General features: G+C 42.9%; 1 protein-coding gene and 1 long non-coding RNA gene across 3 annotated transcripts in view; both read right to left on the reverse strand.

Moving 5' to 3' along the window:
- Positions 1-1,188: 1,188 nt before the first annotated feature.
- On the reverse strand, positions 1,189-6,631 carry LOC146992603 (uncharacterized). The gene is made up of 3 exons (XR_015037246.1): positions 6,392-6,631; positions 3,519-3,666; positions 1,189-2,004 (listed from the first exon to the last, which is right to left on the reverse strand). It is a non-coding gene; the product is annotated as an uncharacterized LOC146992603 (long non-coding RNA).
- A 12,196-nt stretch (positions 6,632-18,827) lies between these two features.
- Positions 18,828-27,839, reverse strand: part of LOC146992604 (voltage-gated delayed rectifier potassium channel KCNH1-like) — a 73,179-nt gene continuing 64,167 nt past the window's right edge. For both annotated transcript variants that reach the window (XM_085787668.1, XM_085787659.1), the window contains one exon: positions 18,828-20,181. In XM_085787668.1, coding sequence (XP_085643794.1) covers positions 19,318-20,181 — 864 coding nt within the window. In that variant the 3' untranslated portion in view covers positions 18,828-19,317. The remainder of the gene's footprint in view (positions 20,182-27,839) is intronic.

Consider the following 27,839-nt stretch of genomic DNA (forward strand, 5'->3'; position numbering starts at 1 on the left):
ATATTATATATATATTTAGTATCAAATTCATTTTCAAAGAAACTTGTAATACAAAAAATTTTACATTTCATGTATACTTTCATTGTGTAAAGTTTCATTGTGATAGCAGTAAAGGAAAAAAAATAGCCCCATTGGGGTGTATTGTTGTCTGGTCTTATTGGCACCATAGACTTTATGAGAATTAAACATATTTCCCCAACTAGGATTTCTTAGGACTTTTAGTATGTTGTTCTGGACACCTCAAAGAAATGATGGATGGTAAAAAACATTCTGTTACAATTAGTCTGTCGGAAAACGCTATTTTGCCTGGACTATTTGGGACCTTCTTTAAAAACATCAGTGAACCATTGAAACACGATGTTTATGCTAACTCGCCAGATGTTTCAGTTTTAGTTGTGACTGTAATTATGACTATAAAGCTAATGTACGTTAAGAAAATCTAACCTGTTAGCGGTTAGTTTCATGCTAGGAAGCTACTACCCTGATAGAAACGCTTGGTTTTTAACACGATGTAGCAACATAGCTGCTTAGCAACAAGTCAAAACACAAGCAGTCAGTGCCGCACTGTTACAGAGTGTGGTTACTATGATCACTTTGATGTTTTTCATTCATTTTTGACCTCATCACAGCACGATGCGGACTCAAAGAAGATGAAGCTAGCCTAAAAACAGTTGACAAGCTACATCTATGCGTTTCCATTGTGTCTGCAGCACTGAAGCTAAAACAACAAAAATGAGACTCTGAAGGCTTCACTTGGACAAAAGAAAATTTTGTTTGCATTTTATTTAATACTTTCTTTCCTCCATATAATGCTTCAAATAAATCAAACTAGTTTTCAAGCACACCATTACGTCACAGTTTTAGTAAGATCGTTACACAGATCTCTGACTTTCCAATATCTGATATTTCTGACTGGGACCCTCCTCGACCAATTCAGTTTTTGATGAAAGTATATCTTCAGCTAGATGTCGTTGTTGTTTTAAATCTGAGTGGTACCATCAACAACAAGGCAGCTGTTGTTGGAAGACAAACATCACAATCCCCACATTTCCTGAGGCTTGTATATATAAGATAATATTAGGATCAGTCACCGACGTCCCTGGCTTTAAGAAATCCAATCATCCCACATGAAGCAAAAATTTCTCCAGACACTGCACCGGTTGAGCCAGTTGTGTTATACAGTCATGTACAGACAAACACAATGAAAATGAAGTGATTTCTTCTTCTTCCAAAACTTGTTCTACCCACTTCATGAAAAATAAAATGGGGGGGAAAACTTAAAGAAAAGAAAAAAAAAAAACCTCTTCAGACTTCAAGTTCATATCCTGCAGCAACAGTACAGATAATTAAGCAAATTTCTATATTGCAAACTACGCCATGATTAGCAGCCTATTAGCATCTGAGTATCATCGAGTGTTGGATGTGGAAAGGTTTTTCTTTCCTTGGTGAAATGTGATAAAGCTTTGGTGTCGCGTGGAAGTGAGCAGCTTGACAAGTTTTGGTCTGACAGAAGAATGTGAGGCAGGAGTTGGCGTCCCATCAGATTTAAGAGTTTAATCAGCAGCTGTTGTTTTTTTTTTTGTTTTTTTTTTACTCCTCTGAGACTCAAACACATCAACCTGGAAACCTGGAAGAGTCTGAACTAAAGAACACGGGGGACAAGCTGGGCGTGTGCTATAGGCTAGCAGCAGTTTCCCTTTGGAGAGGAATGATGTACAGGCCACAGTCATTACAGTCTAATGAGCCAAAACAGATGTGCATTTGGAGAAGGTGGGGGGGTGAAGCTGGCAGTCCAGGTCTGGTGTAATCCGGATTAGTCTGGAGGTCTCGATCTCTGTGGTTTGTTCTCTGGCTTCACTCTGTTTTGTGGTTCCTGGTGGATTTTAGTTCGTTGCCGGGGAAAAGATCCAACACACAGGTCTTCCTTTTCTAAGTCTTCCATATCTAACGAGGAGATCCTCTCCGCTAAGGACTCAGGTGAAGTGGGGCATTCGGCTGCAGGTTCTGGGACAAGACAGGAAACAGGATTGGTTTTTTAATGGACCACATCATCGTTTTATCTTGTTTTCATACTGACGACAAGCAAGAAAACCCAAACGGACAGACACAGGGAACACAGAAACACTACGTACTTCTGTGGGAAGTCTTCAGTGATTCTAACAACTGGACACTAGTCTATTAAAGCACCACAAGCCGAACACAAAACCCCATTAAAACCAATGAAAAGTCCTTCGAAGAACAATGGTACCTCAGGTCTTCTATCTGGTTCTTTCAAAGAGGTCAGATTAGATTTAATGCTGCTTTTTGGTTTTGCATGTTGAGAAAGTCAGTGAATCCTGTTTCAAACGTCTTTCTAGTTGAGACCTTTGAACAGGAAACACATGGACAGACCACTGTTTGGAAAGTTTCCCTGTGATACCCATCCAAGAAGAAGAAAAGAGGCTTCATGCAAAAACTTGGAATCTTTCCAAAAATATCTGTCTCATTTCTAGTCAAAACTGATCTCTTTCCACTTAAAATAAGACTCATCACCTAAAAATTAACTTGTTTTTAGATCATTTTCACTTGTTTCAAACAAATTTTCACTTGAAATAAGTAGAAAAATCTGCCAGTGAAGGAAGAAAAACTTACTCCACTGTCAGATTTTTCTACTTATTTCAAGTGAAAATCTGCTTGAAAGAAGTAAAAAGTGTCTAAAAACAAGCTGCTTTTTATGTCATGAGTCTTATCTTAAGTAGAATGAGATTTGTTTTGACTAGAAATGACATTTTGACTAGAAATAAGACAAATATTCTTGGTAAGATATTTGAGTTTTTGCAGTGCAGCAGCTTTTTCTGGGGTAAAAGTGAAACTTTCTCTGGCATTAAGAATATTTCAAACCTTTCTTTCCATTTTTAAGACATTACAAGAGGGTTTTTACTCAGAGTTGTGTAACTTGAAGCTGTTGATTAACCAAAAGTAAAGCTTCAAACGAGTCATAATGCAACTTCCTCTAGGAGTTGATGCTGATGTAAATGACTGGTCCACCATATTAACCATATCTGCCAGTTTGACCGGTTAGAGCCGGTCTGTCAACAGATGTTTCCTCAATATATCGATACAAGTCCTAATCTGAGTTTATCCACTAATGCACCAGTCAGAGATGGTGTTGAAGGCCGGTAGTCTTCAGGCTGTATCTCCGGTGTGGCTGTTGGAGGTTACAGCGACGGAAAGATCTCGTTAATTGCCGTTAATTGGAGTAGTTTTGACCTCAAGGTGCATCAGTCTGAGCACGACACGACACTACCAAAAAACCTCTGAGTGAAACCTCAACCCAACGAGTCTCCACAGTCGTCCTAGTTCTTATCGTGAACTTCCACCAGGCTCAACCGACTCTACTTAATCCAGTTGGTGAGTTGGCGTAAACCTGGTTTTGCTGCGTAAAACGTCGCGTTTTCCTCCTTTTTTCTACCGAACTCCTGTGTTTTTCGTTGATGGTGGGGTTCAGCATTCCTCCATGCAACATAAGCCATATTTACCGCTTACGTGGCCTTTGCTACTTTTGTGCGCTTCATCCTTTTCCTCCTCATGAGGGTCACCTGAGGCCTCTTCAACCCTGCGATCAGCAGCAGCAACCTGGGCCGCGACTTGGTGAGCCAGCTTCTCAGTAGCGTCCCCTTGGGAAACCTGCGGGAAGCACAGCGGACAGTTACAACCAGGAGCTCGGCTCACATCCACATCCACGTATCACTCATCTTCTACTTGGTGCTGGTTTATGAAAGCACAAAGACAACAGGAAACCCTCCTGGACCTTTAGAGTCAAACACAACTTCAAACACGTTCACGTTCAATGTTTGATTCTAAGGCCACGATAATGAAATATCTCGACAGCTAATGGACGAAATTTGGTTTAAACATTGATGATGATTTTTAATTTGACCAGTTTTGGGTCAAAAGGACAAATTCAAGCAAAACTAATGACATTCCCATCAGCCTTTGTTGTACTTTGTGTTTACATCTAATTAGCAGATTTTACAGATGAATTTGAGCAGATACATAATATTCTGTGGTTCAGTTCAGTGACAGCCCAGCTGCAGAGACTCCAAAGATCTGACACGTTCAGCTTTTAACTGTGGCTCCAAACTAAAGGCTGAGTTTCTGCTATGATCAAGAACACTGAGAGAAGATGGGAAACAAACAGAAAATGCTGAATCCCAGTCACATTAATGGGAAATTGTGTTTTTGATGCTTCTCTCAAATCAGTCTCTAGATTCTTTTTTGTGTGTGCTGAACAGAAACCAGTGGAAAACAACTCAGCATAATGTCGATGTGGAAACATAAACATCTGTCGACATCAGCAGCAGTTTCAACACCAACTAAACAACTTTACGTCCTGTACGATACTTCTACGTTAAGCTGCAGAACGTCAGCATCAACAACGATCAACCTTCAGCTCAGAAACTCAGACTCGACCTTCTCTGCAACAACATGGATCATAAATATGAAGCAAAAAAGCTGCAAAATTCAGACACGACTTGTAATAAACCTGATGTAGGCCTATCCTTGAACGCCAATTGGCCTGACAGGAAGTAGCTACGTGAAGTAGCATCTGAGACATGTTTTCATTTGGCAGCTGATGAAGATGTTGCAGCCAAAAGCCAAAACACCAAAAATTGTTAAGTTTGCAGTTTTTACATTTAAGAATCTATAAATAAAAAGAAGTGAAATGTCTCCAAACCCCCCCATTTCATTCACTATCACATTAAGACAGTGTTTTCACATGGGGTCGCCTAAAATGTCTACTAATTGATAAAAAATATTCTTTTAAGCAATTACTATTCTTTTTAAAATTATGATTAAAAACGCCACACACAATCTTAAACAACTGTATTCTATACTTTCACTTTCTCAAATATAAATCGAGGTCATATAAAATGCAGCATAAACAAATATCTGAGCTGACACATGATTGGCGGCCGGGGGGGTCGCCAGAAATCTGTGATGTCAAAATGGGGTCACGAGCCAAAAAAAGGTTGGGAACCAAGTGCATTAAGATGATAAAGAATGAACCGACTCTCTAGAGTTGCAGAAACTGTCAATCGACCGGTCAGTTCTTCCTGCTGCACAGAAAGCCGACTTCCTGCCTGACCCCGACCCTGTGACCTTTTTGTTCAACTTTCAATCCAAGATTTGGCGCCTTGTGGTCCAAGACCCGACGGACCGACCGACGGGCCGAGCGGCCAGTCGCCTCCTCTCCTCCCCTACGTGGTAAAGCCCTGGATTAGAGCGTCTCACCCAGCTGCTCTCCTCACCGGAGCCTCATGGCCACCAGGTCTCAACCTCCTTCAGACTCCGAGCTCCTTCGGCTTCACATTCTCTGAGAAATAACACAAACTGCAGCTATTTTTTCTTTCTTTCTTTCTTTGTCTGTCTGGTCTGTTTGTTTGTTTGCCACGGCAGCTGCTGCGACGGACCTTTGTGTTTTTATACGAGTATGGCGAGGCTGCTGAGCGCGATGGAAAACAGAAAAAAAAAAAAAAAACCCTCCTCTCCTCTCAATTGTTTGCACTTTGCTGTTCGAGCACGTTGAAACCAGCCAGAGAGAAATCTAGCAACGTTCAGACGTGGACGGGCCGCGCTGACGCCATTGTTGTGGCCTGCATGAGGGCTTGACGTTAAATGTAGCGAGGGTAACATTGTTTGTGTAGCTGACCCTGTGCCCCCCCTCCCCTCCCCTCCCCTCCCCTCCCTCTAACCCCCCCCCTCCCTCTAACCCCCCCTCTGCCCTTTATCCCTCATTATCCTCATGAATTAGCTCCGGTTTTTAGCTTCGTCTTCGAGGAGGAAGAGGAGAAACTGTCTTCTTGACTTCTTGACGTTTAACTGAGTTGTAGTCGACGGCGGCGGCGGCCATCTTCTCTTCACCTCCTCTTCAGGATGAATGGAAGTTCACGATGCAGCGTTGTTCCTGTGCTCTCTTGCTGACCTCGTCTTTACCTTTCACTCTTTAGTCTTCTCTTGTTCCTTTTGTCTCCTCTTGTTTGGTTTGTTTTTCTTCTATTGTGTTCTCTCGTTTCATTTTCTCTTGTTCTTGTCTCTTTTTTTTTTTTTAAAAGAAAAAAAGAAACAACAACAACCTTTATCTTGTATGTTTTCTCTTTCCTTGGTAGTTTTCCCCTCTCCTCTGTAGATCCATCTAGTAAAAGCAGGTTCTCTACCTTCCTTACCTTCTTGCAGCTGTTAAGTTAAAAACAAATCCAAATCAAATCCAAACAAATCCATTTTGTAGCTCTTCTTTCCTTCTGGTCAAGTTGTACCAAACCTCTCTCCTCTTTCTCCTCCTCCTCCTCCTCCTCCTCCTCCTCCTCCTCCTCCTCCACAGCAGACATCTTTGTTGTTTTCTGTTACTGACCGGTCGCCGACGTCCTTAGAGTCAGAGGAACCAGGTAACTTTGACATTCTCCTCGTCCGTCCGGCCTGTAGCAGCGAGCAAGAGGAGCTCACTCTTAATATCTGAGTCACCTAACAAACAAGCTGACAGATCATCATCAGCAACGTCACAATCGCTCCCTTCTGTCTGTTCCAGCATGAAAAGAACCATTCATCCCCAAAACTTAGTGATCCAGGTGAGAAGTTTATTTTCACAAACACTCACTCACACGTTGTACTACGTGGCAGAGAGAATAGAGGTACTACTAAGTTGTTTTTTCAGATCTCTTAACAACAACAACTTTTGCGGCGTCAACGTCAACGACGAGTAAAAACCGAAACACTTGCCTTAAATTCATCAGGAGTTCCCAAAGTTCTCACTGTGACCGTGAGGCCGTGAAATTCACCGAGTTTTTCGAAAGAGAGAAAACGATCTACAGGTGGAACGTGGAGTCCCCGTCGACGTGCTCCACATCCGAGCTCTCCATCACCTCCACTCCTCCTCCTCCACCTCCTCCTGAGCAGTAACAACTTAGCAGTAACTCTACCTCCGCTCCCTAACCTCTGCAGCACAAGGAACACAACAGAAAGCAGTCCTTACCAATTGACCCCACACATTTGTTAGGTTATGCCCCCGGCGTCCCTGCAGAGGCACATATATGATCCCGCTGCAGTTTTTTCCTCCCACACTAGAAGGTTCAGCCAGGATGCAAAAACAAAATCTGCTAAATAATGGGAGGCCGTGAACTGGGAGAGAGGGTGGGGAGAGAGAGAGAGGGAGGGAGAGGGAGAGGGAGGGGGCAAGGGGGCGGGGTGGGGTGGGGTGGGGCAGGGGGAGGGGGGGGGGGTCGGGGGGGCTTTAAAAAGGAGGGTCCACTCAGCACTTCTGACTGCGAACGGCAAAACGGGTGTGTACGGCCAATCAGGGAGCAGACTTCACCTGTTGCCATGACGCCCGGCAGTGACCGGTATAATAAAAAGATGTTGGGGAGAGAGGGGGAGGGAGGGGGAGAGGGGGAGGAGAGGGAGGGGGGTGTTGGGGAGTGAAGGAGGAGGAGGTTATGGCCTGAAGGCTGCAACAAGTCTCACACACCAACATCCTGTCTGTTCAGTGCAGATACAGATGAGACTCCATCGTGATCATCATCTTTTAAACAAGAAGAACAAGACATTTGTATAAATGTGGCAACAACAAAAAAAGAAAGAAAAAGAAAAAATCATCGGTAACACTTTACTTGAATAGGTATTCATAAGATTGACATAACAGCTGTCATAAACATCAATGAATACTTCTGACAGCTGTGGTTAAGTGTCATTCAGTAAGTTATGTCACTTTTGATGCAAAGTTGACATTGTTTGAGATGTTTTTGTTCTGACAACTTGACATGAAGACAATTTAAACTGTCATAGCAGACCTAATGGACAAACTTTAAAAAATTATGTCAAGTTCTCAGAACAAAAACATCTCAAACAATGTCAACTTTGCATCAAAGAGCTGACAAAACTCTCTAAGGCATCTTGAGCGGTCAAATGCCGCTAACGGGACGAGATCGGTCAAAATGGAGGGTTCAAGCAAAGATGCTTTATTTTGGTTCAAGCTAGCTACATCGAGGGTAGGTTAGCTTCCTGTTTCAAAGTAAAAGCACAAATTCTATCCTCATGGTTTTCTTTTTTTTTTTTTTTTAAAGTATATTTTTCGGCTTTTTTGCCTTTATTTGATAGTGATGACAGTAGAGATAGACAGGAAATGGGGAGGCAGAGAGAGGGGGAATGACACGCAGGAAAGGTCTGCCCGACGCGGGATTCGAACCGGGGACGCCTGCGGCGAGGACTGTAGCCTCTACATGGGGCGGCCGCTCTACCCACTGCGCCACGCACCGCCCCTCATGGTTTTCTGTATGTAAAGGGCAACGGGTGTTTTATTTTGTGAAAGTAACCGGAAGTGCGTTGGTCACAACGGCTAGCTTGAGTAGCGCCAAATTCACCCCAACAAAATTGTAAACAGCTATTTAGACAAATTAACGACACACTGCTGATCTAAATGGCTACTTTCTCACCTAAAAATGTTTGAAATGTGGATAACGTGATATATTTACAGAGTTTAGAGCTAAAATGAAATCAGCTTCTGACTGCTGGTTTCAGCTTGGGTAGGAGGCAGGCTAACACTACCCATACACTTCCAGTGTTTGAGCTAAGCTAATTAGCGACTTTAATAGGAGGCAGGCTAACACTACCCATACACTTCCAGTGTTTGAGCTAAGCTAATTACTGCGATACGGCTCTATCTCCATGGTTACTGCACGCACAGTGGAAAGGATGGTGTCTATCTGCTGGTCATGGACTCGGGAGTGAGGCAAGACATGAAAAAAAAAAATTGGCGTATCACTTTAAAGTTCCATACAGCATAAAGGTAGATGTTATAAAGGTGTCCAGGTGTTGTGGTTCTGAGAGAATTCACGTAATAACAGTTGCTTTTTAACATTTTTTTATCAAAATGTGACGCCAACGACACAGATTTTTCAAAATAAATGTAATTTTGTTTCCCTTATTTAATCTTCTGAAGCGGTTTGATTGGTCTGGGAATGAATACGTTAGTTCAAAGAGTTCTGTACAATGTTATGTAACAAGGAATAACTTGACGCTGACGTTTTAATGAGACGGTTTAATGAGCCAATGGAGCAGACGAGTGCGACGCTAATGAAACTAATGAACCGTCGGATGAAGATTCAGCTGTTGAAAGATCTGAGCTCATAACTCTCTGTGATGATTAAAGCTTCATATGATTACACACTGAATGTTAATTTGATCTTCTTACCATCCATCCTCCTCCTCCTCCTCCTCCTCCTCTGAGCTGGTGATGAACTCTTCTTTGGGGCCCGATCGACGGCCGTTTTCATTTTCCTGAAGTGAAGTTTTGAGGTTTTTTGCTGAACATCATCTACAAAGAGGAAGCAGAGTTAAAACACAACTTATTGTAGTGTTGATGTTAAAGGATAGATAATTCAAGTTTATCATAGACTGTGAACATCCAGGGGCCTCATTTATCAAAGAGCGTGTAAAAGTCCTCTTAAATTTTCAGTACGACGGAAAGGCAAAATGTGCGTACGACCAAAAAATATACACTCTTTTCAGATCTATCAAACTCCGCGTACACACGGCTGCACGGTATTTCCCTTGATAGATCACACCGGACCTGAGAAAAGCGTGGATGAGAACACGCCTCATACCCAGCCCCCTAAACAGCCCCACTCAACCATATGTGGTCAATGCAAATCAGTTACGTGCATATTAAGTAGCCATGTGCACTCTGGAAACCTGTGGAATGACGTCAGTGGAAGACGGTGAAGACAACAGACGGACGGAGAGCGGAGAAAGAAGCGGAATTTCTCTGAAAGCGAGATACACGGTAACACGGCAATATCAGTCAGAAACATCATCTTGCATTGAAAGGCTTCAATAAAAACAAAAAACTCCCAAATCTAAATGAAACAGAACAGAAAGAAGAATCATATTTATTCTGCCCCTTATTTTAGATTATGTCATAATAATTTAAAGCAGGGTTTCCACTGCCAGTCAGTACTTTGCACCCCTTTCCACTAACCCCCAACTTCCGTTCACTGGAAGACTTTGATTTTCATTTGTGCATAGCTATAGCCTATATTTTAAAAAAAACAAAAAAACATTGAAGTCCACCAGTCTGTGACTTTTCCTAAAATGATGTTGGGCAGCACCCAGTTTTGTTAAATACAATAAATATTATTCACACAAAAAATATGGATCATGTTTTCTCATTTGCTTTGATTTGCTCCGACATTATTGGGCTTGCTGCTTGCTTGTGTGTGTCCAGTCTGGCTACGTAACACACGCACGTCGCAGAAATTATTTTCCAGACTGGACAGACTGGTTGTGGAAGAGGTGTAGCCTACATGCAAGGGAAAAATATCAATATGATATCAAAAGAAAACGAAATTCGTTTTATAAAGCCAGTATTTAGGAGCAAACTAGTGTAAATGCACAGGGGAAAAATCTGAGTCGCTGTGCTTTTCATGTAAAGTGCCGACGTCAACACGTGTGCGGCGGTGGTGGGGGGGGGGGGGGGGGTCGTCATCATCACCACCACTTGCTACTTCAAACAGTGTCCGCGCTCCTCTCTCCCTCGCATACTGCAGTTCTCTGACTCTGCAGCGGCGTCGCCAATTCCTCCTGTTCTTCAAAAAGCGTGTAAATGCCGGTACGCCATGGTCGGACTGGTCGTAAATTTTTGCTCTTACTCCCGACAAGTTTTGGTTTGATAGATCCCAAATTAGGCGGAGAAAAGTGCGTACGCACAAAATGGGGGAAAGAGCGTGTAAAAAAGCGTGTATCCACAATGATAAATGAGGCCCCAGGTTGTTCGTTCGAGTAAAATCTGTGTGACGTCTGTGTTCAGGTCAATTTACTGAAGTAAGAACAGGAAAAAACACACAAAATAAAAAGTAAAGAGATGTTGTTGTTGTGTAGCTGCAGTGAAAGAACAGAACTCCTCCTCCACCACCAGGGGGCTCTGTCACATATTGACCCCCAACACTTTTAGAAGGAACTGAAAGCTGTATGTGGGGAGCTACTTTTATTTTGAAATCAATCTTGTTTCCGGCTCCTAAAGTCTTCTTCGGGTCGGTTTCCCATGATGCACTTCTTCATGTTCCCCTCAGGATGACCTCATCAATCCTCTGGCTTTGTCTCCAGTGCCACAATTTGCTTGTTTTTTGTTTTCTTGTTATTATTATATGTTTCATCATCTTATTTTTGAGTTTTCTTTTTTTTAAATAGTGTATAATAACAAAGCCAATGCATTTATAACTACAGAAAGGGGCAGGTACTATATGTTTTTCTTCATCCTGCTCCTTTTCATTTATGATAATTACTATGTGTACATCATGTAAATATGATCATGAAAAGGAATAAATCGAAATAAAATGAAATCATCAGGTCAAGTTTAAAAACTCTCCAGAACCTTTAGGTGAAGTTTTGAGGAACTTGTTCTTTACTTGATTATTTTCATTTTATGTCATTTCATTTTTGTCTTCCGCCAGCTTTATATTGTACTGTTTTTATGTATTATTATGTGTATGTATATCTATGTTTTCTTGTAGGCTACATGTGGATTTTTCAAACTCAAACTTTTTTCAAACTGCCAGGATCAATCAGGTCATTTTCAGTTGACCTTTGACCTTTTTTTGGATGTAAAAAAAGCCATCACTTTGTTTTTTATCCTGAAGGACATTTGAGTCCAGTTGCGTCATCATTATGATCCTGTGAACTTTGTGATTTAATGGTCAGTGAGTGAGTTCATTAAAGTTTCATTATTAAAGTCCAGAAACTTTTTCCTCTGTTCATTAACGTCACATTGATTTTGTGTGATTGTGTGTGTGTGTGTGTGTGTGTGTGTGTGAGAGAGGGTGAAACCTGCAGTGTCGGTTGCCTCGTCAGCAGAGGGCGCTGTGGCCTCAGGATGATGCAGAGCAGAGAGGAGGAGGAAGGAGGGGAGAGGAGAGGAGAGGAGAGGAGGAGGAGGAGAGGGGAGGGGAGGGGAGAGGAGGAGAGGAGAGGAGAGGAGAGGAGAGGAGAGGAGGGGAGAGGAGAGGAGAGGAGAGGAGGAGGAGGAGAGGAGAGGAGGGGAGAGGAGGAGAGGAGAGGAGAGGAGAGGAGAGGAGGAGGAGGAGAGGGGAGGGGAGGGGAGAGGAGGAGAGGAGAGGAGAGGAGAGGAGAGGAGAGGAGGGGAGAGGAGAGGAGAGGAGAGGAGGGGAGGGGAGAGGAGAGGAGAGGAGGGGAGGGGAGAGGAGAGGAGAGGAGAGGAGAGGAGGGGAGAGGAGAGGAGAGGAGAGGAGGGGAGGGGAGAGGAGAGGAGAGGAGGGGAGGGGAGAGGAGAGGAGGGGAGGCATGTTGAGTCCCAGGCTGAGAGGATGAGGATCACCCTGCTGTTCACTCGCTGCTGCAGAGATCAACCTGGAGGAGGAGGAGGAGGAGGAGGAGGAGGAAGGGGGAGGACGGCTGGCACTGCAATGCAGATCATCAAATGAGGAGGAGGAGGAAGAAAAGAGGGAGGGAGGAGGAGAGGAGGGAGAGGAGGAGAGGATGGAGGGAGGGAGGGAGCTGCCGGCTCTGCAGAAAGCAGCTTTTTTTCAGGTTCAGGGATTCCCTGTTGGTTTGGAAAATATCCAGAAGGAGGAGAGGAGATGGGATGAGATGAGATGAGCTCAGGAGCAGAGACAGATGGAGACAGGAAACAGGTCCACGGTTAAAAACACAGAAGAAAAAAGAAGAAAAGAAAGAAAAAAGAAAAAAAAAAAACACACAATAACCTTGAGATTGAAGGTTCCAGTGCTGCTGCAGAAACACAGTCAGTCACATTAGAAACAATGACTGACAATTAAACCATGACCACACAAACACAAAACTGCTCTCTAATTGGACAAATCAAAAATAGTTTCACCAAATCAGAGCTTGTGATTAGGAAGTTTAACTGCAAGTAACCATAGCAACACAGTTGATTAATTAACCGTGAGGTGATATTAGATGTGATCACAGAATCAAAGGTGTTTTTTCTGTTTTGTTTTTTTTCACCTGCTGCGATTCATTTATTCATTTCCTGGAATTTGTGTTTTGCATTATTTATTTATTTTCGACCCCAAGTTCACATGAACAATATTATATACCGTATATTTGTAAAAGCCTTTAAATCTTTGTTATTTGTGTTAAAAGCGCCTTCAAAATAAAGGTAGATGTTTGTGTTAAAGCTCCATACAGTGTAAAGGTAGATGTTTATATTAAAGCTCCATACAGTATAAAGGTAGATGTTTGTGTTAAAGCTCCATACAGTATAAAGGTAGATGTTTGTGTTAAAGCTCCATACAGTATAAAGGTAGATGTTTGTGTTAAAGCTCCATACAGTATAAAGGTAGATGTTTGTATTAAAGCTCCATACAGTATAAAGGTAGATGTTTGTGTTAAAGCTCCATACAGTATAAAGGTAGATGTTTATATTAAAGCTCCATACAGTATAAAGGTAGATGTTTGTGTTAAAGCTCCATACAGTATAAAGGTAGATGTTTGTATTAAAGCTCCATACAGTATAAAGGTAGATGTCCATGTGTAGTGTGATTATAAAGCAGCTCTAGGTTCTATATTAATACTGTGAGAGTATCAAAGCCTCAGTCCATAGAGAAATGCACACAGCCTGTATTCAGAAACTGAGCCTTAAAACCAGCCGTCAGGACTTCCTGTCACTTTGTGATGTCACAACTAAGCCCCGCCCCCTCACCACCTGGACCCACCATCCAACAACTTGCAGGATTTGGTTTCTCTGAGTGTTTTATTCTGAAATCTGCTCTTTTTTCTTTTATTGGATCACTCAGAAAATGTAAGTTTACATTTTGCATAATCAAATGTAACTTTTTTTTTTTTTACACATTAAACTGCTGTTTTATACACAGTTAAATGTTCTGTTAATATCTTGTCTCTGTGAGTTACACTTGTCTTTGATGGTCAGTTGTCAAAATTAGTTCAACCAAACAAACCGAACAAAACTACAAGAGGTACAAAGTATAAAATAATTTATTTTTGACATTTGATGTGATTTTTTTTTTTTTTATAAATACTCTTTGTGCTGATACAATTTTCATTCCTGACAATAAGTGAAGAACAAATTAAGAACATGTGTATATCCGTGGTTACTACAAGGTTTCTCTCAAGCTTTTTCCTCAGTATTGTGAAATCTCCAAAACAGTGCATACATGATATTAATAAAGACTTTGTACCATTTTAACACTGAGGTGCTCTTCATGCACGGACGGCGGTCGTTACATACATGTGACCGACAGCAGAAGGTAGTAAAAGTTTAGAGAGAACCAAAACCTCAAAGTCCTCAGAGATATTCAAGAAGCAAGGCAAAGTCAGCTCGGTTTCAGTCTTTCATTTGAACAAAGAAACAAGTGTCAGACAGCAGCGTCATGCAGGGGCGACAGACGATCAAAAAAAGTGCATCAGTGTCGACAACCGTCGGTGCTCGCGGGACAGCGTGAGGTTCACAAAGTGCCACAAACAGAGACCAGTCGCTCAGTACAAAACAGCATATATGGCAATAATTGCATATTATGATGATGACACATTACATTTCACACCTAAAACGGGATACACGAGATAACCACGGTCAAGACAAACATACATCTCAGATTATCATTTAGACATGTCAGGTGAGTAACATTTGAAAACGTCAGGTTACATTTCCTCTGAAAAGCATCAAATGTGTCACGACGATGCTCTGGACGTTTGACATTTTTACTGCCGAGCTTTTCAGCTGTGAGAGGATTGGGTGTTCACGCTTGTTCTGTCATCATGTTTGCAGATGATACTCAACTTTAAACTGCAGAACAAGGGGTTGACAGGATATTCTTATATGGTTGTCAATCTGGTTTGACTAAAAACGGTTAAACCCAGAGTGAACGTAGACGCCATTTTACCTAATCTGTGTGTTCACACCAAACGCGATGGACGCAATGCCATCGCCCGTAATGCGAGTATCGCGTCGCTTGACACATTTATCACATTTTTCACCATCGCTTCATCGCTTTTTTATTACGATTGCGGTAAAAGTACGTCGTTGTGTTGTAGGAAAAGCTCCGGGAAACGGCCATGGATGTATATTATTGATCTGAGGAAAACACACACAGCCCCGGGGTTGTTGTTTTTTTTTGTTGTTTTTTTACACAGCCACAGTTCTTCTCTGGAGGAGGGTCTGGTGAGCGAGACTACAGCCACAGTGATCTTCTTCTCCACCATGTTTTGAAATGTGTGTCTGCAGCTGTGTCGGTGACGTGGTTGAATATCAACACTGATTGGATGTCGCGGCACAGCGTCACGCGATGTCGCTTGAAAAGTTCAAATTTTTCAACTTCAAGCGATGGACGCGATGATGCGATGGCTGCGATGGACGCTTCATCACGTCGCTCGTATCGCCCGAAACGCGCCGCCCGACGCGCCATCGCGTGTCATTGCGTCATTTACATTGACTTTTAATGAAAAGTTGTGGCGTTTATCGCGTTTGGTGTGAACGCACCGTTAGTCATATGTGGCTATGCAGACCATTGCAACATCCAGTGGGTCTTCTCCACTTCTAGAAGACGGTGGTAAAGTATCATCCTGGTATTTCTGCATCCTCCTGCTGTTTCCCTAATGTCCACAAGACGCAACAACAGGAAAACTCTTGATTGTACAGAACTGGAAAACACCTGTCTTTGAAGACAAAGTTCGGTGGGAGATACAAGATTCAAGTATGTTTGGATGTCTTCACCTCCGTCAGCAGGTGTCTGTCTGCATACAGTGTCAGTACTGACAAAGATGGCGTTAAGCACTAAACCCAAACTCCAGGATTCAAAGTTTCACTTCAGAAACATCAACAACAGAGCGTTTGAAGTGAACAGACTGCGGTGGCCAGTAGGTGTCGCTGTGATCGAGGTGAGAGTAGCAAACACACAACAGGAAGTCAGTGGGAAACCCATGGAGGAAAAAACAGCAGGAATTAAAAACTGAATCTGGAGGTCCTTGTTGAGGAACTACTGCACTTAACATGGTCTCTTTGTAAGTTAACAACAGTTGCTTCATTTTCTGCTCTTGAATAGGAAGTTAAAGTTTATTTGTATCATCAGCTGTTCTGTGGAGCAGTGCATGCTTGTTTCTATAAAACTGAAGATGGTTCAGGATGGTGTGGTGAGTTGGAGTTCACCAAAGTTCAAGGACCTTTTCTGCCTGTTTTGAGTTTTGCAGTCGTGTCTGGGCTCTCAGAATAATCTCTAAGATGACTGAAGAGATGTTCTGGGCGTAAAACCTGACAAACTGACCAGAGGAAGGAGAGACGAGCCAAAGGAAAAAATGGTTGCATATAAAGTCATTAAGGTTTTCAAACCTTTGATGGAGGCACAACAAAGACATCAAAGCTAAAAAGCAAAGAAACATCTGATTGAGCCGAGAAGTTCAAAAACAACAATCATCAGGTTTCAGCTCACAAATCGTGACCGACAACACAAAAAGCAAACGACACCAGCCGATGGATCAACAGTCGCTGCTGTCGCTGTTCTGTGGACTTTTGTCCAACGGTGAAAACGTAGGAGAATGTTTCACGCCTCCGTTTCACACCGAAGATGGTTTAGTTGCTACAAGTCGTTGCTGAGCGTTCGGAGGCAGAACCAGCGACTTCTGGAGAGAAAACATTGTCCTTCACCAGTGGACAGAGACTCATTAAGTTACTACAAAGAGGCAAAAGTCTGAGGAGAGGTACGACATCTCTCCCAGAGGAGGCACTGACCGACCTGCACCTCTAACACCGACCGAACCAGAGTCCTGCCAGAGACCAAAACACACCGGTGACTTCTTAACGCAGTAGAAATTTCCTTATTTTACGAGACTTTCCTGCTCTCTAGCGGTTAATTCAATGAAGCTTCAATCATTAGTGAAACCTTAAAAGTGCAGAGAGGAAGTAATTGTCAGTTTTTGCAGCGACTTCTTTCAGATAGTAGATCCAACATCAGCAGTTTTTCATGACTTGAAGGTAATGTGGTTTTGTTTGGTTTGGTCAGGACAGTAACATCACGGTTTACAGTGTTTTTACCCGAATGTTCAACTTGTTTGCAACCAACCAGTGAGACCGCGTGTGTTCACTGCAGGAAAACTCTCACAGTGCTGGACTGTCGGTTGTTTCCCTGACATGATGGAGTCTGTTGATCAGACAGAAGTCAAGTCCTCCAGCAGTTACACTCAAAGACAAAAAAATTTGAAATGAAACACACAGAAAAGACAGACTGAAAACCAAAACCAGTTGACTGGTTTTAGTTGCCGATAGAGATATATGATACCTATAAAACCCCATTTCCACCTGGAGTCAAAGTCCTGGAGAAAACACACATAAATAGAGGTGACCTTCAATTTCGTGGATATACCCTGTGGAAATGTCCACCAACCCCGCCCACTTAAGATTAAAGACTAAGATAATGTTACTTATTACCAGGTAGAGAAAAATAGAAGTACGGAAATGTACTCAAAAGGGTACAAACCCTTGTCGCTCCAGGCATACCTTTTTTAGAGACATTTTTGTACCTTTTCAAAATGTACCAGTTTAAATACAAGCATCTAAAGGGTATTATACCCTTTAGATGCTGGGTGCACAATTGTACTTGTACAATGTATACTTGTACTACTTGTACTTGTACAAGTAGTGTGTGTGTGTTTGCTCTGCGACCTGCCCAGAGCGAGGATCGATCCCACGACCGTCTGCATGTTAAATCATATTAATAGTCGCCTCATAGGTTACCAGACTCCTACTTAAGCTACTAATTTTTTCTAACACACTGTCTCTGATAATGTACCTTTAGGGGGTAAATACCGTATATATGTACCTTTTGCTATTCTGGAACATTTATGTGCCTTTTCTACCCCCAAAAGGTACACATAGGTACTCTAGAGTACAATAATTGGCCCTATAGGCTACAGTAGGACAGAACTGTACCTTTAAGTACAGAAATGTCCCCCTTCTGTACCCCTATTTTTCTCTGTGAGGCCTGTGATCAGATATCCAGGTGCCGAGTGGAAATGGGGTCTCAACACTGTATATTCTTAAATAGCATTAACCATTTCCAAAAAAACACCTGAATCACAGAGTGTGGGTCCAGATTCAGATGCATTCAGGCAACCACAGACTCAAGAGCTGAATAAATCACATTATTATTGGTGTTGTTTGAATTTGGAAATGGTAGATATGATCTCCACTCAGAGGTGGAGACTCTTTCATTTGAATACATGCAAATTCCTATAATAAAAAAAAAACAATATTAAAACCTTTCAAACGTCCGTCCAGCTCTGTGCAGGAACATCAACATCAGTAACATTTTTGGCCTCATTTTCACTTTAAATCCTTCACATTCATTCCTATAAACGCTGCTCATCCCAATAATCAAAGACACAGTGTTTCAGTTTGCATGAACGTGGTGGTGACATTTTGTTGTCACATCTCACCAAGCAAAAACCATCGACCATCAGGTGCAAGATCTGGTCCACACAGTGTTCCTCAACCTGTTCAGCAGCCTCTTGCTCCGACTGAAAGGCCATCTCTAGTCTTGACTGTTGTTCAATCACATAACAACGGCTTTGATATGATGACGTGCGGTTGTTAAGACGGTGCTACACCGAAAGACACCAACTGTAAGTATGTGGAACACGTGAAAACATGGACGCCATTGAGTTTTAAAGGTTTGTGAATCTGTAAAATCAGTCTTCCTCAGGTGCATTGACACTGACATCTAAATTGACTTTTATTTGTGAAAACTGTAGCAAATGAATCAACAGGGTGTCTGAAACTTGATAAAAAACAAACACAGCCCTGTTTGCTTTGCGGTGCATCACCTCTTGAGTGAGAGTACAGACATTGAGAATGGACCAGTCGGTATCCGGAGGCTCTGAGCAGCTAGACAGACAGACCTTGTGGACCAGACTTCATCAAAGCCACCAAATCACAGTGTCATAGTAACCCCCGTTCAAAACAACAACTTTTAAAGCCTTCTGTTATTATTGCCGATATCATGTGAAGGTCTGCAGGCTCCAAACCCTCCTGAGGACCAAAGGTGCTGTTGTGACTGCCATGACGCTTTCTATAAACTCTGATCAAAGTAAAAATCCGACTCGCACTCTTTTCAGGCTGACGTCAGTTCAGTCCGTAACGTCTCAAACAGAAGAGTGATGCTACGAATCTACCAAAGTGCTTTAGTCTTCCGTGTGGATATCGCCAGTGACGACCATGAGCACAGCTTCACACTCTTCCTCTCTGACATCAAGAGGCTGAACGATTCAAGTTTTGACTCCCACAGGCCGAAAACCATGTTCAGTTTAAGAGACGCTGTCCTTGTCGGAGTCGGGGGACGGCGGCCGCGAGATCTCGAAGAAGGAGCCCGACGACTTGCGGGATTTAAGGAGTCGAAGCATCTCGGCCAACTGACCCTCCAGCGCCGCCATTCGACCGTTCAGAGATTTGATGTCTCCTCTCAGCTCTTGTTTCAGCTCGAGGAACGAGGCCTGTATGCTCTGCTCCGGGATCGGACAGAAGACCCTCTCCTTCTCCTCGGACTGAACCGGACTGCGCTCCTGTGGCGTCCTGGCATCGCCCGCGTTGTCCAAACGAAGGTCGCTCTTTGTGATGCCGCTGTCACACGAGTCGGTTTTCTTGAGGGACGTCTCGTCGTGAGACTTACTAGTTCTGTCGGGCAGCGTCTCCATGGACTCGGCCTTGGAGACGCTGCTCCACGACTCCGCCTTCACCACCGACTCCTTGAACCGTCCCCAGCCTTTGGCCTTAGGCGGCGGCTCTGCGGATTTGCAGCCGGTCAAGTTTCCGTTTTGGATGACGGCGGTGGATGGAGTGTGGAGGATGACTCTGCTGGAGGTTCTGGACGAAGAGGAGGAGGAGGTGGTGGGTGTGGCTGGGTTCTCTGTCACCATGGTGATACTCGTAGAGGCGAGGACTTCTGGACCTTTGGACTGCTGCTGCTCGAGGTGAGCCGTGCCACCTTTTTCCACGTCACCAGAGCCGTGGCCGACCCGCTCGGACGCGAGCCGGGCCTCCCGCTGCTGCCGGAACCGCTGGAAGAGTCGACGCACCGGGTGGTCCGGGGGGAGATTCAGAGGAGCCTCATTCTTCCTCTTCAGCATCTCCTCCTCCTCACGTTTCACATCACTGATCTTCCGGAAGACAATCTGTTTAAAGACATAAAACCAGAAGAAGATCAGAAAAAGACTTTAAGGTTAGCTGAAGGATTTGCGTTGACGGGCGGATTTTGACATCCGCCCATGTGGTGACTCCAAACAGAAGTCCACACAGAGCTGAAAAGGTTCTTCTAAAACTGACTCATTAGCTGCGTTTCAGCTATTGAACAGCAACTGAAAATCTGAACCTGAAAACCTTATCGCATTCAAGTACAGGTGTCCTCCAAGACCCCATGACATCACTGCTGGGTCAGAGGTCAGAGGTCTGACAGAGCACACCTCTAACCTGGTGCAGTGAAGTTTTTTAATGAACATTGTTGTTGATTATTGTTGTTTTCTGTTGTGTGCTATGCTAAGTAATGCATTGCATTGCACTTATTGTACTGCCTGAGTTGTCAATGCTTGTCATGTTGTAGTATTGTGTGTTGGATGTTGTACGTACAGAGTGACAATCAATTTCCCTTCAGAGGGATTAATAAAGTAAACCAACCAACCAACCACACTAAATCACAGCCATCGGTGATGCAGGTGAACCACCGGGCAGTGGAGCAGCTGTTGGATGATTTCTTTAAGGTTCACTTGGCCAAGCACTTAGTTTTACGTCTATTATTCATGTTTTCTATCAACTCCCTGAAGAAAAGAAAAAAATCAAAACTCTTAAGCGTTGCTCTCAATTCAGTTTCATCAACTCCCCAGTGCATGGTCTTCAATTGACGGTACAGTATCTGTGGTAAGAGTTTGTTATTAAAGGTTGGAAGAATATCTGTCTGTTGTGTGGGGATTCTCTGTATCATATTGTCAGTAAAAAAGAATAAAAATTAAAACTGATATGAAAACATTCAGTGGATTTACTGATCAGATTTACTTGATTGACTCATGTTTGTGCTGTTGACTTGTGTTGACGATGCTGAATCCACCTTTATGCTGACTAGCCATGCACCATGTTAGCTGAGTCCTGAGGAAACCAGCAGGTGACACACAGCGAAGAAAATGTTTCCTCACTTTCCTCTTCTGAGATCGGAGAGCAGATCTCAGAGAGTCCCACCCGGAGCCTCGGGCCATCAATTAAAAGTGCATGTTCAGCCGCGTCGGACCGAGCACTCGCATCGTAAAGTGTGTGTGGATCGAGCATCTGCTTCTGCTGTTAAAACAAGCTCATTCATTATTAAAGAAACGTCTCTGTGCTGTACACAGCTCTGAGCCCTGATCAGAAAAAAAAGTAAAATCATGTAGGAAGCCTTTTCTTTTTCTAAAGCTTTGATCTAAACGTTGGAACAAGTGCAGACGGTTCAGGGTTAAAACTGAAGTGTTCTCTACAGGACGTTGAGGTCAATTTCAGTCTCACTTTTTCTCATGACTTATGAATTAATGCAGGAGAAAGTTCAGCTTTTTGTTTAGTTTCCTTTTGTCTGAAATATTAACTTGAGGGGCCCTGACGTCACACTGCACCAACTGGACTGGACTAGATAGATAGATAGATAGATAGATAGATAGATAGATAGATAGATAGATAGATAGATAGATAGATAGATAGATAGATAGATAGATAGATAGATAGATAGATAGATAGATAGATAGATAGATAGATAGATAGATAGATAGATAGATAGATAGATAGATAGATAATTGGTTTATTAGTTTATTGGTCACATGCAAAGCTAAAACCAAGGTTAAAAAACAGTGCAGTGAAATGCAAAAAAACAAGCTCTTGACTGTACCAATGAAACACAAAAGTAAATTTAAAAAAAAATATGAACAATGAATGAAATATGAACATTAACACATATTTTTATTAAAAATCTACAGTAATGTAGGGGTTTTACTCAAAGACACTCCCTTATTTACTATGATATGGTATTAGTATTTATAATTCTCAAAATATACAGTAAAATTACAACTTTTTTCTAAAAATGTGTTCACTCTACAGTAAATAACAAATCTTATTTTTTTTTAAATATTTGTGTTTTGAGGAAAACACAAATATTTAAATAACCTATGGAATTCTTTACCACCAGAAATCAAATCCCAAACAGAATGATGTTTAGTGCTAAAGCTAAACATTGGCTTAAGCAGCAGCAGAAATGTGAACATTAACGTCTCTCAAGTCACTGTCAATACAGCATTTTACTAATGTTTAATGTATTTAATCTGTGCAATTTCTGAATCTAAATTTTGTAGCTGTGTTTATTTATTCATGATACATATTCACTGTGTTATTCACTGTATTTGTATTATTGCACTTATTGTATTCAGTGTCTTTTATCCTTCTTTAGCCTGACCAGGGACAAAGACTGCAAATTAGCTGAAGCTAGATGTCTTGTATGCATCGCATTTTTCATTCTTTGTGGCAATGTTGCATGTATTGTCCCTGTTAAATAAACATTAAAATAAATAAAATAAGATTTCCAGGGTTATTCTGTAAAGTCAGGCCCGACTCACCTGTATCTATACCATGACACTGTGTGAAAACAGGTCATGGTCCTTTAATTAAACACCTCCACTGCAGCTCCACCTGTTGCAGGTGAAGCAGGAAGTGAAGGTCGTGTTACAGCTGACCTCTGCTGAGGCTGACGAGTCTTTGACCGACCGACCGGTGGCGGCACCGATGCTTTCCACTCAGCGATGTCATCAGTATGTTGAACCCTGAGCCAATCGGTGAGCTCCTGACCTGCTGAAATTGGATCCAGCTGGACGGAGCTCTATGAGGATGATGAGGAGGCAACACAGGACGTGAGAGAACTGCTAATCTTCAACCTCTGCTGCCGTGTTGCTCCTGACAGGAACTATACGTCAGGCCGCCGCCCCTTTGATATACAGCCGACTGAAGCTGCTCTCTGCTGGGCTGGATGTAAATCCCACAGTCTGCACCGACTCTAAACATTCAGGACTCTGTTATTACAAACTCAAAACCTGCTGCAGTTGAGGAGTCTGGTGACTTGTTTTCATCAGAAACCAGTTGTGACCCCCTCACCGACACCTCATGGCTCATGGTGGTGGAGTCTGTCTTTCAGCTCAGTGTTTGGTCTCCACCAGCAGCCGAAGAAACCGCCTGAGGCTCCATCATGTTCACCTGCTGCTGCTGTTTGTGTGTTTACTGACACAGCACCAATTGAAATTACAAATGAGCAAAATCAACAAATTAAATAGATAAAATAAGAAGGTGTACAATAGACATTTAGACCAAAAACGTGTAGGCTGAAGTATAGCTTATTTTGCACATTACAAATCCAGTTATCACTGCAAACTACTGCTTCATTTAACCCTAACCATTTTCATAAACAAAGTCAAAAAAAGATCTTCAGCTTAAAAGGCTCCATAGTTCATAGTACTAAATGATGAGTGGAGCATTCTACTTTTAAGTGTTTTTGTGGTTACTGTACTTGTTACGCCCCAGAACTTCATTGGCCCAGAGGGGCATAACAATGGACCCAAGCAATGACCCAAACACAAAGGCACTAAATTAACTAAAAGGAGATTTAATACAAAAACATAAAAGTGATACAAACAAATAACACAAACTAAAACAAAAGCCATGATGGGAGGCAGGAAGCCCAGCAGTCCCCACGCACTGCCCCCGCTTTCCAGTGTCAGCTGAAAGGTATTTAACTGGCCAGTCTGCCATTAACCAGGCACTGACCTTATAAAACACTAAGTCAACTCCATCACATAAAGATCCACTGATCTATGGAGTGACGCACACGAGGTCCAAACGAAGCCACAACTAAGCAACCAGTAACATACACAAGTGACTCAACCGAAAGTGGTCTGCCACAGCACAAGACAAAAGAGGTCACACAGTAGCCACTGCTACACAAAATGTTGCCAACTCACACCTAAGCTGCAACCGAACGACCCAACGAACGTACTGTGCAGGAACCACACAATAAGTCACATCCCCAAAGTTACTGTTACCATTTTACACAGAATCCAGACGAAACTAGAGGTAGAGTCAACCCAGAAGTGATTGTGATTACGCTGCTGTGCAACTCTGCTGAAGAGTGACGCTGTGGAGAGTCACCCTGTGATATGGTTAACTATCTAGTCTTCAGTGGCTTTCCGGGAGGCTTCTTTAAACGTTGAACTCTGTGAGTGAACAATGGACCAAGGCAAGGCCCACTGCCACACAGAAAACGTACCCACACCCAGGTTTCACCACCAAAAATAAGAAAGGCAAAACAACAAAGTGGCACAAGAGTCTCTCTCTGCCCGACGACTACCTTACAGGGAGCTCTCAAGTAAACACAGGCAGGCAGTTAAATCACAAACCATCTTGCAAAGAAGACTACTACAGCTACAAACCTTTACTTCACCTCATGGTTGTTCTATCCCGGACGAGCCCCCAATTGTTACGCCCCAGAACTTCGTTGGCCCAGAGGGGCATAACAATGGACCCAAGCAATGACCCAAACACAAAGGCACTAAATTAACTAAAAGGAGATTTAATACAAAAACATAAAAGTGATACAAACAAATAACACAAACTAAAACAAACAAAAGCCATGATGGGAGGAAGGCAAGCCCAGCAGTCCCCACGCACTGCCCCCACTTTCCAGTGTCAGCTGCAAGGTATTTAACTGGCCAGCCCAGGTGAGCCTCGTTCTGGTGATTGAGGCCTGGGTGGAGCTGTGAGGGAGAAGGGAGAGAGACACAGACAAGGCCGAACCCCCTTCGGCCGTAACAGTACTACATGTTTTTAGGTAATTTTCCAGATTTTTGCATAAATTGACAGTTTAAAAAGACACGTGTGGAGTGTAAAGATTTAAAAAGTGCATATTCAGGAATTAAAGAGGTTTATTATGAGATTAATTGATGAGATAATAAACTAAATAAGTTAAATGTTAAAGCAGGCAGCCATACGTTTTTACACTGAGTCTTTTTCTTTTCCTTTCTGCTGTTCCCTTCAGGGGTCGCCATAGCCAATCATCTGCCTCCACCTAACCCCTCTCCTTTGCATGAGTCACAAGATCTTTCTGTGTAGTGGTTAAATGCAAACTTTTTTGTTCTTCCCTTGTTAACGTGTTAACGTGCAATATTCACACAGGTCAACAGATGGCACATAGCACCTGTGAGGAACCGAGTTGAGGACGGAGGCGTCTGCTGCTGCTGCTGAAACCAACAATATGAATAAACAACCTCTTTGACTGGCAGCTGTGTGAGAGTAGAAAACCACTAAATCTCAGCTGCAGACGTCTCTCTGGAGCTGAGATTTGAGAATGTGACTCGATATACAGTAAACTTCTATAGAAAAGGAGAATATTTTCAGATTCCTGAAGTTTACTGGTAAAGTAGTTGAACTTTAAATGTAAATCTTGTGAGATGAGATGTTCAGCGAGCTGCTGCAGGCAGGTGGAGGTTCTGTGGGCCGAGGGTTTGGAGGTGAGAGCGGCTCTGGCAGGTCATCTCTCTTCACCAGCGTCATTATTGCACAGCCAAGCAGAACAAGACACGGCGGCTCTCACATCGATTTACAGCAGGGAGAGAGAGAGAGAGAGAGAGAGCCCTTTATGGCCACCGTCAGTGTTTTATACCTCGTCTTCATTCCTGCTCTGCTCTGTGTTCGTTCTCATCTGACACGGCTCAGTGAAAAACAGACCAACACCTGAGCGCTGGTTTACTCAGCTTTATTAACAATCCACCTGATAAAACGCTTTGCTTTGTTTTGTTTTGCACAGGTGTTTTCATTTTGCCTCATGAATTCTCTACAAATGAGTTTCAGACACATGAAAACAGAGAGGGAAACAGATGATGGAAGATTTTCTTTTGGAAAATGATCATATAATCTTTAAATAGCGACTGAACTACAGATCAACGCAGTAAAATAAGTTCATAAAACAAAGATGGACTCCACCGACGGGTTTCTGAAGCTTTACTTCACTTGCCAGGGTCTGACTCCGCCCTCCTGACGACCCAACCCAAATATGGGCAAACAGGAACAGAACTCAGACTTGAACTCAACTCAAGGATGAACTGTCGGACTATAAGCCGCTACTTTTTCCCCAGCTCTCGTCTCTGCACCGCGACACAAACGCGCTCCGTAACCCGTAATCTTTTGTTTATGACGGTTAAGACTACACAAACACACACGTCGTAACATCATATATGTTATGTATTATCCTTCGTTGTAAACAGATGCACATGGAGGAGAGGAGCGGAACCAAAACAGACTGTCACAGTTCCTACTGTCTTTCTGTGGAAATATCTCATGTTACAACATGAAAACCTGCAGCTTATATTCAAGTGCGGCCTATATATGTATTTTTTCTTTTAAAATTTAGTTGGTGCGGCTTATATTCAAGTGCACTCAATAGTCCGAAAAGTACGGTGGTTTTGCTGCTCAAAGGTCAAAAGTCGAGGTCTGCGTGGCCTTGTGAGTATCTTGTGAACCCTTTAAGGAGATTTCAAAGTGGTTAAAATGTTCTGTGATGAAGAGGATGTGAGCTGGGACTCGTGTTGACGGCGGTGGCGCTTGTTTTAGTCGTTTCCATGTTGGTTCTGAAGAAGCTGCAGCAAAACGAGGAAGTGTGTGTTGTGATGGTCGCCCCTGTGTCCTCACTTCCTGTTTCTGAACCGTGTGTATTTAAAGTTTTTTCTGAGAGCGTCTGTCTCATCAGGTGTCAGGTGGGTCTGTCTGTGGTTTTAAAGCAGTTTCACTTCAGCTCACAGCGGCGAGGAGAAGACGGTGGTGGGCGGGGTCAGGAGGCTGATGGATCACCGATGGAATCTGTGCATTGATCGGCGCCGTGGTGTCGATCAATAGAAGGTCGTATTAAACTGACCTTTCAGGGGCTGAAGGACTCGTTAAGTCCTGCAGCTGATGACCAGAGAGCAGTGGCGGACTGGGACAATAATTCAGGCCGGGAATTTGATGCCATTCCAGGCCACCCTTCTCATGCAGACCACCATTCCTCTAGTTGTGTATTCTAACCCTATTTGATAGTTAAAAGAAATTTAGGAGTGACCAATAAGTTATCTATTTGAATATATGATTTTCATTGAAAACCCTGTTTTCAAATGTTATAGCAATGGGTGAATCCTCAGAAACCCATGAGGACAGCAGCCATAGGATACACAAATGTACAAGGCAAGACACACAAAACAATGGGCCTATATTTTTAAAAAGAGAGAGAGAAATACTAGCTCGGATGTTCAATAATTAACTTTACTTTCAAGCATCAAACTTATCAAATTTATCAAAACTGGAATAAATTAACTTTTTTGATTGTCGGGCCGTGTGTGTGTGTGTGTGTGTGTGTGTGTGTGGAGGGGGCTGGGGGCAGCGCATGTGACTTCCACTATTGTTGTTTAAGAGGTGGTGGAATTAACCCTCCGTGAGACACACAGTCTGCGGTGGTGGCGGTGATTGAAAGCTACAGCGTTTTTGACTGACCTTCCCTCCTGGTGAACATGTCGCTTATTTTGCAACATTTCCTCTCTCTCTCTGCTCCACCTTTCCTTTTCTTCTGTCCCTCCATTTCTCTCGACTACTAGAGTGAACACAGCGGAGCTAATTGATTGTTGTGTGACGGATGGCCATCAGGCCACTGGGAAGCGTCCCGGTGGCCTGATGGCCAGTCCGCCACCGCCAGAGAGGAAGAAGAGGAGGAAGAGGAGCAGAACAAAACAACAGATGCTTCATTAAACTCTGATGA

This window comes from Trachurus japonicus, chromosome 1, assembly GCF_045865225.1.
Source record: "Trachurus japonicus isolate A0001 chromosome 1, Traja_1.0".
Taxonomy (NCBI): domain Eukaryota; kingdom Metazoa; phylum Chordata; class Actinopteri; order Carangiformes; family Carangidae; genus Trachurus; species Trachurus japonicus.